Source organism: Poecilia formosa, unplaced genomic scaffold, assembly GCF_000485575.1.
Source record: "Poecilia formosa unplaced genomic scaffold, Poecilia_formosa-5.1.2 Scaffold255, whole genome shotgun sequence".
NCBI lineage: Eukaryota > Metazoa > Chordata > Actinopteri > Cyprinodontiformes > Poeciliidae > Poecilia > Poecilia formosa.
In genome coordinates, this window is record NW_006800194.1 from 484,834 (window position 1) to 501,650 (window position 16,817).

At 39.6% G+C, this 16,817-nt stretch overlaps 2 protein-coding genes across 7 annotated transcripts; both read left to right on the forward strand.

Annotated features, from left to right (window-relative positions):
- Positions 1 to 228: 228 nt before the first annotated feature.
- On the forward strand, positions 229 to 5,641 carry hspb7 (heat shock protein family, member 7 (cardiovascular)). The gene is made up of 3 exons (XM_007570083.2): positions 229 to 726; positions 4,499 to 4,623; positions 4,699 to 5,641. Exons 1-3 carry the CDS (start codon positions 561 to 563, stop codon positions 4,876 to 4,878), a joined length of 471 nt encoding a protein of 156 aa, XP_007570145.1. The 5' UTR covers positions 229 to 560; the 3' UTR covers positions 4,879 to 5,641.
- Positions 5,642 to 6,341: 700 nt separating this feature from the next.
- On the forward strand, positions 6,342 to 16,805 carry zbtb17 (zinc finger and BTB domain containing 17). 6 transcript variants are annotated; one of them, XM_007570088.2, is made up of 16 exons: positions 6,450 to 6,542; positions 6,659 to 6,753; positions 7,504 to 7,754; positions 7,886 to 8,074; positions 9,707 to 10,027; positions 10,106 to 10,189; positions 10,623 to 10,885; positions 12,182 to 12,324; positions 12,428 to 12,728; positions 12,817 to 12,904; positions 13,085 to 13,201; positions 13,335 to 13,455; positions 14,321 to 14,451; positions 14,561 to 14,821; positions 14,913 to 15,002; positions 15,655 to 16,805. In XM_007570088.2, exons 3-16 carry the CDS (start codon positions 7,550 to 7,552, stop codon positions 16,065 to 16,067), a joined length of 2,727 nt encoding a protein of 908 aa, XP_007570150.1. In that variant the 5' UTR covers positions 6,450 to 6,542; positions 6,659 to 6,753; positions 7,504 to 7,549; the 3' UTR covers positions 16,068 to 16,805. The 6 variants fall into 6 exon arrangements, with proteins under 6 accessions (XP_007570146.1, XP_007570147.1, XP_007570150.1 ...); XM_016680730.1 differs by having other exon boundaries at positions 6,510 to 6,527; XM_007570084.2 differs by lacking the exon at positions 6,659 to 6,753 and having other exon boundaries at positions 6,342 to 6,542.
- The last annotated feature ends 12 nt before the right edge of the window (positions 16,806 to 16,817 follow it).

Below are 16,817 nucleotides of genomic sequence, written 5' to 3' on the forward strand. Positions count from 1 at the left end.
GTTTCAGGTCAAAGATGTGGGGCTGAATGTTAAGAAAGCTGAAGATCCAGACAGAAGAAGTGATGGGGTGCAGTGAGAGTCAGAGAGTGGACAGAGAAGCTATTTTAGGGATGATGTGCCTGGAATGACAACTGTTGTGCCCCTCTGCCCCCCTCTGCTCATTCCCTAACTCTCTCTACAAATCTCTCTCTCTCTCTCTCTCTCTCTCAACCTCAGGCCCTTCATCACGCAAAACTTTTCCAACCACAGACTCTCCTCTTCATCCCTCTGTGCGTCTCACGATAAAAATAGAACAATATTAGCCTTTTCCAAATGAGCTGTGACACATGTGCCACCTCCCCAGCATGCGTGACTATATAATGTCCAGGAGTACTCTGCTGTCGGAGAGCAGAACAAGTCCTAAAGAAGAAAAAAAAACAGACATAAAAGGAAATCATTCAGGAGAACAAAAAGAGTTGTGTGATTTATTTTAAATATCCAGAGCTGCTCCAGGAGCGATCCACTTCTCTCCGCCTCCTTCTGCTCTCCTCCTCTGCCTTATCCAGCACTTGCGACCATCCATGAGTGTGACCAACTCCTCTGCCTATCGATCGGAGCGCAGTTTCCACCAGACCTCGTCCTCGACCTCGTCCTCTTGCAACCCTTACATGGAGAAGAGCCGGGGGCTTTTCGCCGAGGATTTTGGATCCTTCATGAGGCCTGGGAGTGACGCCTTGGGATTTTCCAGTAAGTTGGGAGGAAACTTTACACCCTTGGAGCTCATTTTGTCAGCAAGAAAAGTTTAGAAAAGTGCAACTGGATCTGTGAAAAAGTGATTTATTTTTCTTCCAAACGGGTGATAAAACATGTAAGTAAAGGGGTCTGAGTAAAGAGGGAGTTTGATGTGATTGATGTGAGTGAACAAAATCTTTCATATGGGAGACAGCAGAAAAGATGCAGCTGATGCAAACAAAACAAATGCAGAAGTGCAGTTTTTCCTGCACTTTTCTGGCTGAAGTATAGAGTAAGGTCATGAAGCGTTTCACTTTTAAAGTGTGCTGTTTGTTCTTGGACTCAGCAATACCTCCAGGTGGAGTGAACTAGTTGGGTGTTGCTGCATATACAGAGTACAAGTGTCAAAATCCGACATGGGAACTTTAAATAAACTCACACCACGGGATGGTGTCCTCTATAGATCCAAGGTCACAGTAGGATTGTTTGAAACCCTACACCTACTCCATGTCATAGGATGGGTACACACGACATGATGATATAAAGGGCCTAAAGATTCAAACATCTTGAACTTGAAAGAGCGAAGGGTCTTTAGGATTAAGTACAGCATAAATGTAAAGTGGAAGGACAAATGTTTTCTGATTCCCTTTGAAAAAAGACCCAGTGTGACTTTTCAGATTGAAAAGTCATGATAACATAAGTGAACAAGCAACAACATGAAGACAAAGGAACACAGCACTTGGGTCAGAAATGAAGTTGGGGAAGTGATTAGAGTAAAATAATATCTACTTTTCCTACATGCAAAACTTCTGCCTGACCTGAGGCATACCATCTCCAAGGTGATATTTTGCCCTTAATGTACGATATTTTTATTCTGTTTTTTTAAATATTCTATCTTTGTGTGAGTCTATTTGATGTGTTGTTATTTTTGCTGCTGTTGCACAGAAATTTCCCCACTTTGGGACAATAAAGAAATGTCTATTCTTCTATTCTACTCTATGCGACGGTGGCAGCATCATGTTGTGAGGATGTTTGTCTTCAGCAGAGACAGGAAAGCTTTTCAACTTGATCACTCCATTCGGAGGCTGAATGGAGCCAAATGCAGGACAATGCTGAGCAAAAGTCACTGTGAGGCTGCATAAGACTTGACACTGGGGTGGAGGTTTACCTCCCAGGATGATGAAGACTCAAAACATGCAGACACAGCTATATTAAGGTTGTTTAGATTAAAGTACATTAATGTGGTGGATCTTAGGTCTAAAAACCTAGACCCAAAATCCGGTTGTGAATGTCTGGCAAGTCTTTTCTGATGTGCGTTGCCTAATCTGACTTAGTTTGAGCTACTTTTTTTTTAAAGACAGAATAGGCATTAATTCTATGTATTAATGGTAGAGACATTCCCTAAGTTTTTGCTACAGTAATTGCAGCATAAGGTGGTTCTACAAAGTATTGCATCAGAATGGATGAATACAAAATCACACAATGGTTTTTTTTAAATTATTATTAGAAAACCACAAATAATTTTTCTTCCACTTCGCGTGTATGCTCTACTTTACGTTGGACCGTCACATGAAACCCAATGCAGTGGAGAAACATTTGAGGTAGCTCTACTTGCAAGGCGAGCGCGTCTGAAAGCAGCAGTTCTGGACAGACTCCTGACTGTGTGACTTCACATGCCGAGTATCTGGGATGACGCCTGCATAAGGAATGAGCAAATGGTTGCTGGGTGATCAGAGTCTACACACACACACACACACACACACACACGCACACGCACACACCACACATACATACACAGAGTCAAAATGATGTCACATACTGAAACTAACATGTGCAGTCAGAGTACACACACTGACACTGACAGTCATATGATACAGTACTTTAGTGAACCCAGAATCCTGTTGGTTTCTGGGTTCACTAAACAAACTGGATATGCCAGGCAGGAAAAATTATTTTCTACTAAAACAAACCAGCTTTTAGTGTTTAGTAGATGAGTTCATAAAGATAAACAACACAGAGCATGTATTGTGACAAATCCTGAAACCTGGTTCTGACAATCCTTTCACCTCTACAGATTTATTTTTGCTCTTATTGTTTTCTCTACAAGCTTTTTTTTTTTGTTTGTTTTTTTTTTTTGTTACTGTGCACTATTTTATTTTTATATTTGTATCATGTTCGAATAAAATTTCATTTCATTTCATTTCATTTCATTTCATTTCATTTCATTTCTACAAGCTTCTTTTAGACAGACAAAAGCAGTGCATGTGCAGGAAAACGTCTATACCACTTTGACAGATCAATATTGGGAAGATGAGCCATTGTTGAACACTGCCATGGTGTCTGTAAGGTAAAGACGGAGGGAACAGGGAGTTGAATCCACCTAGTTGGCGGCTGATTTATGCCTCATTTATGTTCGGCTGAACTTTCCAGCAACTCTTATCATTCAGCTGATTGACACCAGCTTGTTGCTTTAATCAGCAAGTATTTTGTATTGCCTTGTAGCTGAAAATGGGCTATACAAATAAAATGACCTTTACCTTTACTTTTAAGATCATGTTAAGTGGTGGCTTTTAATACTGGTTATAGGGGCAGTTGGAGGCTACATGGGGAGGTGCTCAAGTACCTAATTAAAAGAAATCTCTGCACTGCACTCTGAACAGTTTTTTTTATTGCTCCTAGGCATATGTAGTCAGATATATGCTTTATATGCTTTGTGCAGCAGTGGACTGCATTATATCCTGTCATAGAAATGAGTTGATTGTCTGGATTTTGCTAGATCATGGATTTTGATAAAGGGGCTCATCCAGGGTGCAGTTAATGGCTATTTTTGATCTGTGTGCACAAACAAGGACATAAAAGATACTTTTTGTTCCAACGTCACAGCTGTTTGAAATATTCACAGAAAACGTAGTTCTCGAGGGACGGCATCCTGCGTGTTTTAGTTCAGCATGTCAATGTTTTTCTTAGGCCTTCTAATGATCCAGGTGCGTTAAACCAGGGACAGAACTAAAACATGCAGGATGCCGGCCCTCCAGGACCAACTTTGGACACCACAGCAAATTGTTCTAAACAGTGAATGTGAATATCTGTAACACCATTGCTGTTTTAGTTTGCTATTACTAAGTTATTGTTTTCAAGAGTCCCGGGTGGCATAATAATTGCTGTCGATCCTTTGCGATGGTTGCTCTCTTCTGCTCTGCTCACCACACAGATTTTCCGTTGAATTAAGGTTTGAGGAGAGTGATAAGAGAAAACCAAGCCCACATTTGAAATCGCCTGGTATTCCCACGGCCCACAGCTTCACAGCTCCAAAAATATACTTAAAAGTGGAAAGGAGGCTTCTTCCCTGATGCTAATTGTTTAATGTCAAATTCATCTGTTGGGAGGAGAAAAGCTCAACAAGCTGCAATGTAGATGATGAGTTTTATAGGAAGATTTGGCTGAGTTGTCAAAGGAGGGTTTTATTTTACCTCCTTCATCATCTGGCACAGTTTATGGTTTCAATAAAACTAAATGTTCCTGATCAAGCATATAGACCAGAAGCTATGCTATGTCATGTCATATCAATAGTGCATGGTAACAGAACATGATTTTTCTATGAGACTAAAATTTTTGCTATAAGAATTATTAGTGGTGCCTACGAATAATGCAGATGGCGACTTTATTAAAAACAGTTATTCCTTCACATGGCATTTTTTTCCCCCAATGGCACCAATACCTGCTAACATATTTAACTGTACTTTCTTTTAACCAAACATAATTTCTGCTTTTTGTCTGGTGTTTTCAGGTGGGGCTGGAAATATCAAAACTATTGACGATTCGTATCAGTTTACAGTTGACGTCCGAGACTTCTCTCCAGAGGATGTGATCGTAACAACATCCAACAATCAGATAGAAGTCCGTGCGGAAAAGGTGAACAGTGTGTTGGATTTTTAGTGTGAGAAACAGAAGCGTTGGTCCTCCATAACATCCGATATCTGTCTGCAGTTGGCCCAAGATGGTTCAGTCATGAACACTTTCACCCACAAGTGCCAGCTCCCCGAAGATGTGGACCCGACCTCGGTGACGTCGTCCCTGGGCCCTGAGGGGACTCTGACGGTCCGGGCGCGCAGACAGCCGGCTAAACACGAGCTCGCACAGACCTTCCGCACAGAGATCAAAATCTAGAGACAGACCGACTTCTTCAGCACAAACTCACCACTTTTTGTGTTTTTAGAGCTAACAAATGTACCTTCAGTGGATGAGGATATGATTTGTCATATATAGCCACAAAAAAGTCAAATTACCTGTTCCTACATACAGGTTGAAACAAAAGGAGCACGTACATAAACTTGCAGGTGCCAGGAGATTAATTATTGCATAATTTCACTGACTCACAAACATAATTCAACAATTCTTTTAATACTTTATATCCCTGCCACACAGGTACATATTGGCCGTTTGTTTCAGTGACATCAGAAGACATGAGTCCATGGAAAACGAATATTGTAGCAGACACAACTTTGTCATAAGCTAATCTGTCCAAACATTGCTAAAAAAGAGAACTGCAACTTTCACACACCGTGTAAAAACACAGCACAGTTACACACCTCAGCATACCGGATGATTGATACAAAAAGAGAAACTGATGTCATGACCTAGTTTTTGATTGCTTTAACAACTACTTCTCTGATCACTGGGGCATTCGTAGCACCTTCAAATTTCATATCCAGATGGTCAGTTGATCCTTAAATATAAACAAGAATAATCTAAATGGTGATGTGTTAACAATCACCCCATCTTCACACAGCAGGGCACAGCCTTGATCCCATCACACATGCCTCAAATCAGTCTCTCATTTCAAACAATACTAATTCTGATGTCATCTATACTAATTTATTGTATTTTTTTGTGTGACAAAACTTGCAATAAACATGACTACAAATAAATACAAATTTCTGTTTTGCTTTTTTTCTTCTTCTTTTTTTTTTTACAGAATATATCAGCAAAGAAATTAAAATAAACTTAACAAATTTTATTTTATGATGTATTTATTTTAAAAATTAAGCAACATAAGAGTCATTATTATGTTTCTTCACGCTTTATTTTAGGACACATTTACAAATTTTTCATTTCAGCTCAGTAAATATGTTGATTTTCATTTGGGTGGAGTCAGAAAACAATAGCCCCAGAGCTAAAGCTTATTATCAACACCACATGATTCTCTCCTCCATCCAATTTATTACAGACTGCCTGGTACAGTTAAACATACAACTGGTTGGAGTATTTCCTAGTTCACAAGAGGAAAGTGACAACCACAAGGCCGGCTATTGGCAAAATCGATCTGAAACTGAATAATGATTTAGTAACTGCTTTCATCATGAACCCTCTAGTCATGTTGTGATGAAATTCAAATAAACTATTCAAAGTGAAAGTGTTAAAAATGTATCTGTGGCATAGCACCCTCCGCCAACAAAAACAAATATTAAAATAGTTTGTTTTTTTTGTTGTTGTTGTTTTTTTTTTTATTGCAGTAGCATGATTTAGCACGAAATTGTTTGGAAAAATCGTTATAAAATTACACAGAATTAATTCAGAGCAACAGTGGCTCAGGAGGTAGGGATTAGACTTGTTGGGTTGTATATACATGACTGATTTTATTAATAATTTACGAATCATTTTTGCGCCATCTTGTGGTTATTGTTTGCCTAACAAATGCTCCTACTGCGCCTGCTCGTCTGGCACATCCGGTTGGTCCCTATCAATCGATCAGAGAGAAGAAGATGGCGGCGGATGTACTACGCAAGAAAGGATCGATCACCGAAAAACTCGATTGGGTTCGTTTTTTTCTCGTGAGTTAGAAACCAAACACTACCACGTAAATTACTACTGTGAAGCCGAAGTAAAGCAGTCGTAACAAATAGGTAATTATGGATTTTTTTTTCTCATGTAATAATGGCGCTGAAAGAGGGCTTAGAGACGGAGCTAGCCGTGAAAACAACAAGACGGGAGGACAGGCCTGACTCTCCGCTCCGACATCTTGTTCCTTCTCTACACATGCATGTAGGCACGCTAAATTAATCCCTGATAGCAAAGCTGCTAGGATGGAGGAATTGTAATCGATGCGTTGCACTGTCAAACCTAAACTGTTTACTTTAATGTACTGTATTCATGTTTATGTCTGTAAGCGTGTGCTTAACCACCAGGACAAAAGTTGAACTTTAGTGTATTGCCACTGGTGTTTTGGCTTGTATTTCTCACATTACGCTCTATGCTTTTGTTGGCTGTAATTGTTATTACAGCCAGCATTACAGTTATTGTTTATTAAAACTTTCACTATCATAAAAAAAAAAACTGAAGAAAACCTGTATTCATTCAGTAATTGTGTGTTATGAATTATGAATAGAGTTACTACAAAGCGTTCAGAGCAATGATTGATCAACAATCATTTTTGCTCCTCTGTTGGCTGTTTAAATGATTCCCAATGTAAAATGTATTTAGTCAATTAATTTTGACTTGTTTACCTGCATTCTTTAGGTTACATTTTATTTTCTTTTTAGTATATACACTTAGATGTAAATGTTTTATTTCCCTATTTTCAATCATTTGTTAAACTTGTCTTTTTTACTTGTATTTTTTGCTTTAGAAATATTTACTATATAATTGTATTTATTGTGTATTTTTATTCAAATTTATACCATTCAGTTTTTTTCTTACATAAATATAGACTCGTAAAGGGTGATCAATTCACATTTTAACTGAAACGATTTCAGTTAAAATGAAGAAACTTAAGCCTTTCTTTTGTTACTTCAGACACACAGCTGCTGAGCTCTGCCTTCGCCCTTTGACCCTGACAGCAATGGAGTTCCCGTGGCACAGCGGGGAGGTTCTGGAGCAGCTCAACCGGCAGCGTAAGCAGGGGCTGCTTTGTGACTGCACCTTCGTGGTGGACGGCGTGGACTTCAAGGCCCACAAAGCCGTGCTGGCAGCATGCAGCGTCTACTTCCGAACCCTTTTCCTGGACCAGAAGGACGTGGTGCATTTGGACATCAGCAATGCCGCTGGTAGGATCCGGTTGTGATGTGGAAACTTTCTGACTATTTTAGAAGCAACTACGGCTGCTTGTTTGTCATCGGTTCCTAACCAAATCTTGTATTTCTCTTTGTGTGTGTTTTTTTTTTTTTTCCTACTGCAGGTTTGGGTCAAGTCCTGGACTTTATGTACACCTCCAAACTGTGCTTAAATCCCAACAATATTGAGGACGTGCTGTCTGTTGCCCACTTCCTGCAGATGCAGGAAATCATAAATGCTTGTTCTGCGTATCAGTCGATGTCAAGTCAACCTCCATCCATCATAACTCTGGATCTTCCTGATGATCAAACAGGTCTTTAAGTATTTGAATGTTTGTGTGTGTGTGTGTTGAGAAGCTGAGAATAATCAGATTAAGGCTGCACAATATGAGCTTTAAAGCTAACGCTGAGTATTGGGCTGGTGCACTTCTTTAAGGCGGTTATATAAAGAAGTTTGTATCACTAAACAGCACAAAATATCTGCATTTAGTCATATTTTCAATTGTGTTGATATTTGACGCTTTTGTTGAACAGACAGTGGAGAAAGTAGTAAAACTAACAATACGGACAGTTTGTTATAGGAAATTTATCATGATAAACAACAATGCGATGTATACCAATTGCAGTAACAGTTCCATTTGATATATTGTACATCAGATGACTTGGTTTAATAGATGGAACCCTGAATTTTGCTCTGTACCAGAAAATCCTGTGGTCATGAAGAGCGAGTTTGTTGATGAACCAAAATGCAGAAGAGAGTTGGAACATGGATCATGTTGAAAGCTTTAATGAAAAAAGCTTTCAACAAAAGTTGTAAGTTTCAACTTAATTTACAACATTTGTCAGTTGTAAGTTGAAACTTACAACTTTTGTTGTAAGTTTCTGTACTTACAAAAACTTAGTAAGTAATGTAGTTCTGCTCTACATTGGAGCAGAACTACATTAACAGGAACAACAGGGAGGTAACAGAACTAAGCAGGATAAACAGGATTTAACAGGAGGAACCAGCAAGGAGTGTGAGCAGGAGAAGGATTTAAATACTGTAAGGGTGACTTGTGGAAAGAAAGGCCTGGGCTGATTAGCTAATGGGTTGCAGGTGTGAGGAGAGACCAGTGAGTTGGACAAAGGAGAGGCAAAGAGGAACCAAGAGGGAAACTGACTAGAGCTAGGAAGGGAGTCAGTGAGGTTTAATGACATAAATGACTAGCAGCTGGAGAAGAGGAGTAAATGATAGACTGACACAAGGCAGCAAGGGAGGACATACAGAGGAACCAGGAAATGAATCTAACTGTAACTATCACAAAGAATAAAACCAAGTGCAGACTAAGAGTAAAACATGACAAGACGGATCAGTCAGAAAAATAAATAAATAAATAAATAAATAAATAACTAACTGAGCTAACAGAGTAAACAAACATGGATGAAGGAAAAAAAAGAAATCGATACACGGAATACAATAGAAATAATAGGTGAATGTTCAGTTTTGAGCTCAAGACCACTTGGCTTTAAGTGGCCTTAAAGCCAAGTCTCAAAAACATCTGAGCTTTGGCCTACTCAAAGTCTGGAAGAGTCAGACATTCATTCCTGTAATCCCTCAAATTCTGTTGAATTAAAAACATGCTGTAAAGAACAGTTGGTTCACACTGATGCCAGTTATCGCCATTGTTGCTGCTCAGCGCGGCACAACAAGGGGTAATTATTTTTACACAAGGGGGCAGGATTTGGTGCATGGCTTTTTTCTTTTAACAGTAGAAGCAATATTTGAAAACTGCATTTTGTATTCACTACGTCTGTTTAATCTGTAAGTGTAAAGGTACAAATACGTGTACATTTTTGTCTTTACATCAGGTCATCTTACAGTCTGTGGCTTAAATTTCAATCTTTGATTTTCCATCATATCCTTATACCGTAAGACATCTGGTCTGATATATTTCTTAACAAACCAGGCGAAAAGGCAGATGGAAGCGAACAGAAAGAAAATCAGCCGTCAGAAGTTGCAGCACAAGCAGAGGAGTTTCCTTCTGTCACACCGACAGAAGATCTCAAGAACCCACAGAGTGAGGATGTGAACGGAGACACTTCTGCTGATCTGCAACAAACCTCTTCTCAGCCGAATCCCATCAGAAAGCACCTGGGCCGGGGAAGACCCCCCAAGAACTCTCACGTTTCTGCACAGAAGACGGTGTCGGTGAAGGAGGAAGAGGAGGGCTCTATGGCGAACGCGACAGGATTTCAGGACAACCCGTCGGATGCTGACTACGCACCCAGTAAAAACATTTTTATGAGATTTTAAGGTCCACAGATTTGCACGTAGCTAATCTTAAAACCGGGTCATTTATCTGCAGAACCGCAGTCGAGACCTTCAGGCAGCTACTTGAACTCGCGTGGAAGAAGGATCAGAAAACCTGCTCGACGTAGGAGTTCACCTGGTGAGCTGTGTGCTTGTGCCAGCTTCCTTTGATATTTACCAGGCGCATTACAGCTCAAATCATGCGCCGTTAAAAAGTCACTTTAAGGTCTTGATGAATCTAAGACCTTAAAGTGACTTAAATTTGTTTAAAAACTATAAGTTGGCCTTGAATACATTAATTACAGGTCTTGTAATAGCAGGACTATTTAATCTTGTATGTATTATGTAGTTTTTTATTTTCTCGTTGCACATTTATATATGCACATTTTTTGACATTAGTCTTAAATGTCATTATTATAATGGTCTTAAAAAGTATTTAGTTTGAGTTGGTGAAACCTCCAGAAACCATGTCTAAACTCAGGACAACAACGTATAGCATATAACTGTTTTACCTTTTGCCTTTTGATTATAAGACAAAACGCCTTACATGCTTTTGGTTACGATCTTTCCAGAAAATGACTCGGAAGACGAAAGTCCATCAAAGGAAAAAAAGGAAAAAAGGGCGAGGGAGGACGAAGAGGCGGCTGACAGACAGGAACTACATGATGGGGAGGCCGGGGAGGCCAGTGAGGGAGAGGAGGTCGAAGAGGCAGAAGACGACATCGAACTACAAGGGGAAGGAGACGACGAGGAAGACGGAAGACCGACTCAGGCATCATCTATGAGCAGCCGAACCGAATCGAAGCCGTACAGCTCTGTGACACACAAGTGTGGGGTGAGACGTGATGCGTTTGTAGGAAGTGGCGTTCTGACTGTGTCTGCCTTTCTTAACACCATTCGTCCAACTTGAAGTTTTGTATTTTATTGGGAATTTAGATAGAAGTATAAAACAAAGTTGTGAGTAATTGTGATGTGGAAGAAAATTACATTGTGGTTTCCTACATTTTTTGATGACTAAAAATCTAAAAAAAAACAAAAAAAAACTTACATGCACTTATTTTCAACTTACTCAAGCCAATGCTGACTGCCTTCCAGTTCACAGGATGTGTCTACCAGCTCTGCATGTCTTTAATGACTTTTTGTCTGTTATGGTTTGCTCAATCAGATTGGATAAGGAACATCTGTGAGCATCAGTTTTCAGGTATTGACGCAGATCCCCAGCTGCATTCAAGTTTGGACTTTGACTGAGCCATTTTAACACACGAATATGCATTAATCTGAGCAATTCTACACCAGAGCACCTTCTTAAATGTATGTCTTGAACACCTGACACCAAACTGGATCTCTCGTTTTTTTCTTTTGTCTTGCTGCTCTTCCATGAAGTGTTGGGCATTAGAAATAATGATTACGTTAATAAATTCTCACACTTTAGTTTTGGATCTCTCCAACTCCTCCAGAGCCACTGTGCGTGTCTTTTCTGCTTTTCTGATTAATGTTCTCCTTCACTGGCTTTACATTTGATGTGGATGGTTGGTTATGTTCCAGATGGCGGATTGAGAAGAGCTAGAGTTTTGGGGGTATTGTTTTGTAATCCCACCCTGCTAGAATTTATACTGAGAGCTATTTTTAGAATTTTATTTGTTTAAAAACATTGAAAACAGTGTCTAATTTTACGACTACAAACAAGCATTACTTCATGTTGATCTATCAACTATGTGCAGACGTCAGAGTGCATTCACAGGCTGGAAAGTTCAGTTCATTTGGGGAGGGGTGGAGCAAGAACGGACTGAAACGGCTCGTGGTCTTTTACCAAAGACAAAAGAGAAATCGTACAACTGCTGAACTCTACTCTATTTCTGTTTACATTTTGTGAAGAAGGAAGTTGCACTCAATGTCATCTTCAGAGGTTTTTGTGTCCTATACCAGCTAAAAATGTGGCAAATGTTGCAAGTTTAGTTGTCTATGAAACTGAGTCACCCTGAATATCAATATATATATATATTTTTAATGTTGGGTAAAAAAAAAAAAAAGCTTATTGTTAGTTTAAACTCCATTGAGTTTTGCACACTGTATCATTCAGTTTCAATGTCTTTTTTTATTTTATGTTAGCTCTTTTCTTTTATTCTTTTAGGACTGCGGGAAGAAATTTACCCACACAGGTAATTTCAAGAGACACATGCGCATCCACACCGGAGAAAAGCCGTTCAGCTGTCGGGACTGCAACAAGGCTTTCTCTGACCCTGCCGCTTGCAAAGCCCACGAGAAAACACACAGGTGAGGCTCATGTTTTCATACATTGTTCCACATAGTTCTACTCAGTCAGCTTAATATCTCAAGTTCTACTCAGTCAGCTTAATATCTCATGTCACCCTTTTAGCCCCCTGAAGCCGTACTGCTGCTCCACTTGTGGGAAGAGCTACCGGCAGGTCAGCCTGCTCAACCTGCACCGGAAACGGCACACGGGTGAAGCGCGCTACAGCTGTGACGTCTGTGGCAAGCTTTTCACCACTTCGGGGAATCTGAAGCGCCACCAGCTGGTGCACAGTGGGGAGAAGCCGTACCACTGCGACTTCTGTGACAAAGCTTTCTCCGACCCCACCGCCAAGATGCGACACCTGGAGACGCATGACACGGAGAAAGGCAACAAGTGTCCGCACTGTGACAAACGCTTCAACCAGGTGACTGTATTGCGTTACAGAGGGAAACAATTGCATCTGCAGCTTTTTATAACGCATATTTTATTTTATTTTGTTTTTTTTTAACCAGGTGGGAAATCTGAAAGCTCACTTAAAGATTCATATTGCAGACGGGCCCCTGAAGTGCAAGGAGTGCGGCAAACAGTTCACCACTTCAGGTATAGAAAGACATTGTTTTTTTAAGAATGATTTTTAAAATAAGTTAAAAAAAAGAAGTATTCATAAGATCAGCACTTTTCATAATTGAATTGAGTTTTCTAAAATGTCATTTTGAAACAAAGTTGGCACCATTATTTGGTTTCTTTGAATCATCTGATCTCTTGGTGTGTGCTTTTTAGGCAATCTGAAAAGACACCTGCGTGTTCACAGCGGGGAGAAACCGTACGTGTGTTCGCACTGTCAGAGAGCTTTCAGTGATCCCGGAGCTCTGCAGCGCCACGAGCGCATTCACACAGGTGATCCTGTCACATTCTGGACTGTTTGTTGCTTTATCAGCAACATTTTCTCATTTTCTTTATTCCCCAAAGAAATCCCAAATTAATGTTGATTATTTCCCACCACCATGAGACAGTGTTGTATGTGTTACAGGAGAAAAGCCCTGCATCTGTCTTGTGTGCGGCAAGGCTTTTACTCAAGCCAGCTCCCTCATTGCTCATGTCCGGCAGCACACCGGAGAGAAGCCCTACGTCTGTGATCGCTGTGGCAAAAGGTCAGATTTAAGCCCTACGTCAGTGTGGAAGTCATTTGTGCGTGATTTATTTTGCATTTCACTGAGGTTGGAGAGCTGAGATGAAAGATGTGAAGGAGAAAACAGAAAAGTGAAGACATCTTGAAATATTCTGCATAAGGGCAGATTGTAAACATGTTTTTTCTGATCCCTATGTTTAATTAGAGATGCAGCAATCCAATATTAATATCTGTATTGGTCCAGATATTGAAAAAAATTCTAGATCGGATATGGTGACAGTAGGGGTACATCTATTCAAGCTTTGGGTTTTGTGCTCTGAGCAACGCCATGCTTTAATGTTTATTTTACATTATATTTAGAATTTCTAATGTCACTTTCTGAACCATTTGAAAGTAGGTTTGTTGCAGTTTAGATCTTACATGTTTGACCAAGGTAGTCACCCTATTGCTTTCGTCAGTTTCAGTTTATTTATTTATTTATTTATTTTACATTGGCTGTTATACTCCTAATTATACTGACTGAACAAATTAAAGTTGAGCCGATTTTACATTTTTGGCCAAGTTTGTATTTGAGTGTGCTGTACTGGTACAGAGTTAGCAAATCAATTTGCAATTCATTCCATTTATGTCTCTATTTAAAAAAAGAAAAATATTTTAAGTCGATTCAGCTTTTCTGTATTCCAATGTATTGGCCGATACTAGACCGCAGATATCGATATCGAAGTAAAAAAAGCGTATCGGCGCATAGTTATGTTTAATGATATAATAATTTATCTTCTGTAATAAAGAGTGGGTCAAATTGACCCCAACAAGACGTCTACAGCCATGTTCTCTCTGCCCAACCTGTGGCAGGAATACTGACCTGCTCCAACTTAATACCTCAACAGGTTTGTGCAGTCCAGCCAGTTGGCCAATCACATTCGACACCACGACAACGTGCGACCTCACAAGTGCCAGATGTGCAACAAGGCATTTGTGAATGTGGGGGATTTATCCAAACACATCATCATTCACACAGGCAAGAACTAACTTGGCTACGAAACTCAGTTTAGAGTAACGCTGGAAATCTGTAGGCTACTTCCTCTGAAAACGTTCTGGCTTGTAAAATTTCGTCCGTCTGGTTCCAGGTGAAAAACCGTTTCTTTGTGACAAATGCGGCCGCGGCTTTAACCGGGTGGACAACCTGCGCTCCCATGTTAAGACCGTTCACCACGGCAAAGCCGGCATGAAGAGGCTGGTGCTGACGGGGGGAACCATCGAAGAAGTTGCCGACGACTGCGCCGAAGCTGGGTCTTCGGACGAGATCAAGATAGTCACTGTTACCACAGAGGACATTGTCACCCTCACGACCGAGGCCCTGGCAGGAAGTGCTGTGGCTCAGCTCACAGGTCAGTATCTGTCTCTGAACAATGGCTCAGACGTTAGGTGCCATCTTTTACAGGAAATGAAGATAACCGCTTGTCCTGTGCTGGTTAACAGTCCTCCCGGTGGCTGCCTCAGTGTCTGCAGATGAAACAGAGGCTTTGAAAGCTGAAATCACCAAAGCAGTAGAGAAGGTGCAAGAAGAAGGTAAAATCTGAACTGTTCTTTATCTCTTAAAATTTTAAAAACTTAGGATAAAATGTAAACTGTGATTCCATAATCCTACGATTTTTCATACAAAGTTGGTTCATGTTTTGTGGCGAAAAAGTCAAAATGTTCTTAGACTTACAGTGACTTGCAAAAGAATTGATACCCTTGTGATTTCTCCACAGTTTGCCTGGTTTACAACCAGTTTTACTGGAAGATATTCTAGCAAATGTAAAATAAATGCAATACTTATTTTTGCAGGATGTAAAATGAAAACATTTTGTGGTAATAAATAAATAAATTAGCTCTTTTGAGGGGAAAAATAATTGTTTAGAATAATTTATTATTTGAAAAATTTGTCAGTACATAAAAATGTTGAAAATCTTGAATCGTTTTGCCATGCCTACACTACATCAACCGAATATCTAAAGATTTCAACAAGGAACCATAATCTGCATTTTACCATCATTCTATTTTAAATTACGACATTTAGGAAGCTGAAGGACAAAAACTGGTTGACAATTGTGATCTCATGTCTTGTCTTATTAAAATGGATTTTGAAAAACAAAACTTGAGAACAGTGGATCTTACAAAATGACATACAATTAGAGACACGATTTGAAATCACAGTGCAAATTTTCTTTCCGCTCAGACCCCAACACCCAGATCTTGTATGCTTGCGACTCATGCGGAGATAAATTTTTGGATGCCACCTCTTTGGCTCAGCATGTTCGGATCCACACGGCCCAAGCCTTGGTCATGTTCCAGTCAGATTCCGACTTCTACCAGTACACCGCGGCAACCGCCACCGGAGAGGGGGATGATGATGCTGCTGCCGCTGCAACCTGGCAACCTGCGCCCGAACAAGTCATCCAGGAAGAAGAGCTGATCTTCCGTACGGAAGAAGAAGAAAGGAAATCAGAGGAGATGGATGGAGAGCAAGTGTCAGAGACTGTCATTCATGTGGAGGAGGCGGTCGAAGTGGAAGAAACTACTTCTGAGCACCAAACAAATGAGAGGGATGGTGAAGAAGAAAAGGAAGAGAATGTGAAAAGTAAAGACTAGAGGTAGTGGACCAGGTTTATCTGCGATGTATAAAATGTTGCTTTTGTTAGAAATCTAATTTATATGAGAGGAAATTAGGATATTATGTTTTTTGATTAACTATACATTAGGTTATAACACCATGTTTAATGAGAACTAATCTGGATTCAATCATTTTAAATAAAATTGATTTTAACCTAAATTAATCTTTAGTGATGCATTTGCTTTACTCTGTACATCAACATTTTGGTAAAGAAATGCAGAGATGATTAAACAAGTTTGTATAGTTTGTTTATTTTAAGACTGAAATGTAGGACTGTGTGACATAGATTTACAATCTATGCTAGACTATGAATCTAATAATTAGAGACTCATATTTTTCCATTTTTTTGATAAAATATCTTTTTCTTCAAACATGAACTGTGTTTCACTGTACACAGTGTACAGTGCTTCATTTAGGATTGGTAAATAAACATGAGTCTACTGAAGACTTAAGAGCCTTTAGCATAGAAGGTTTTATTTTTTTGTTTTTTTGTTTCTTTTCAGCAGGTTTCACCAATCCTGTGCTTGCATAATTGCAAGGAAGTCTTAATATATCAGATTTATAATCCTGTAGTTGTGGTTTTGACAGTTTTGAGCTGATTTAAAGGTGTTTTACTCTTTATTTGATATGTTTATTTTCCCACTTGTAAAAATAATTTGTAGTAAATATGTGTAAACTTGCTCAGACTTGGTGGATCATTAAAGAATCACTTCTGTTTGATATGAAAA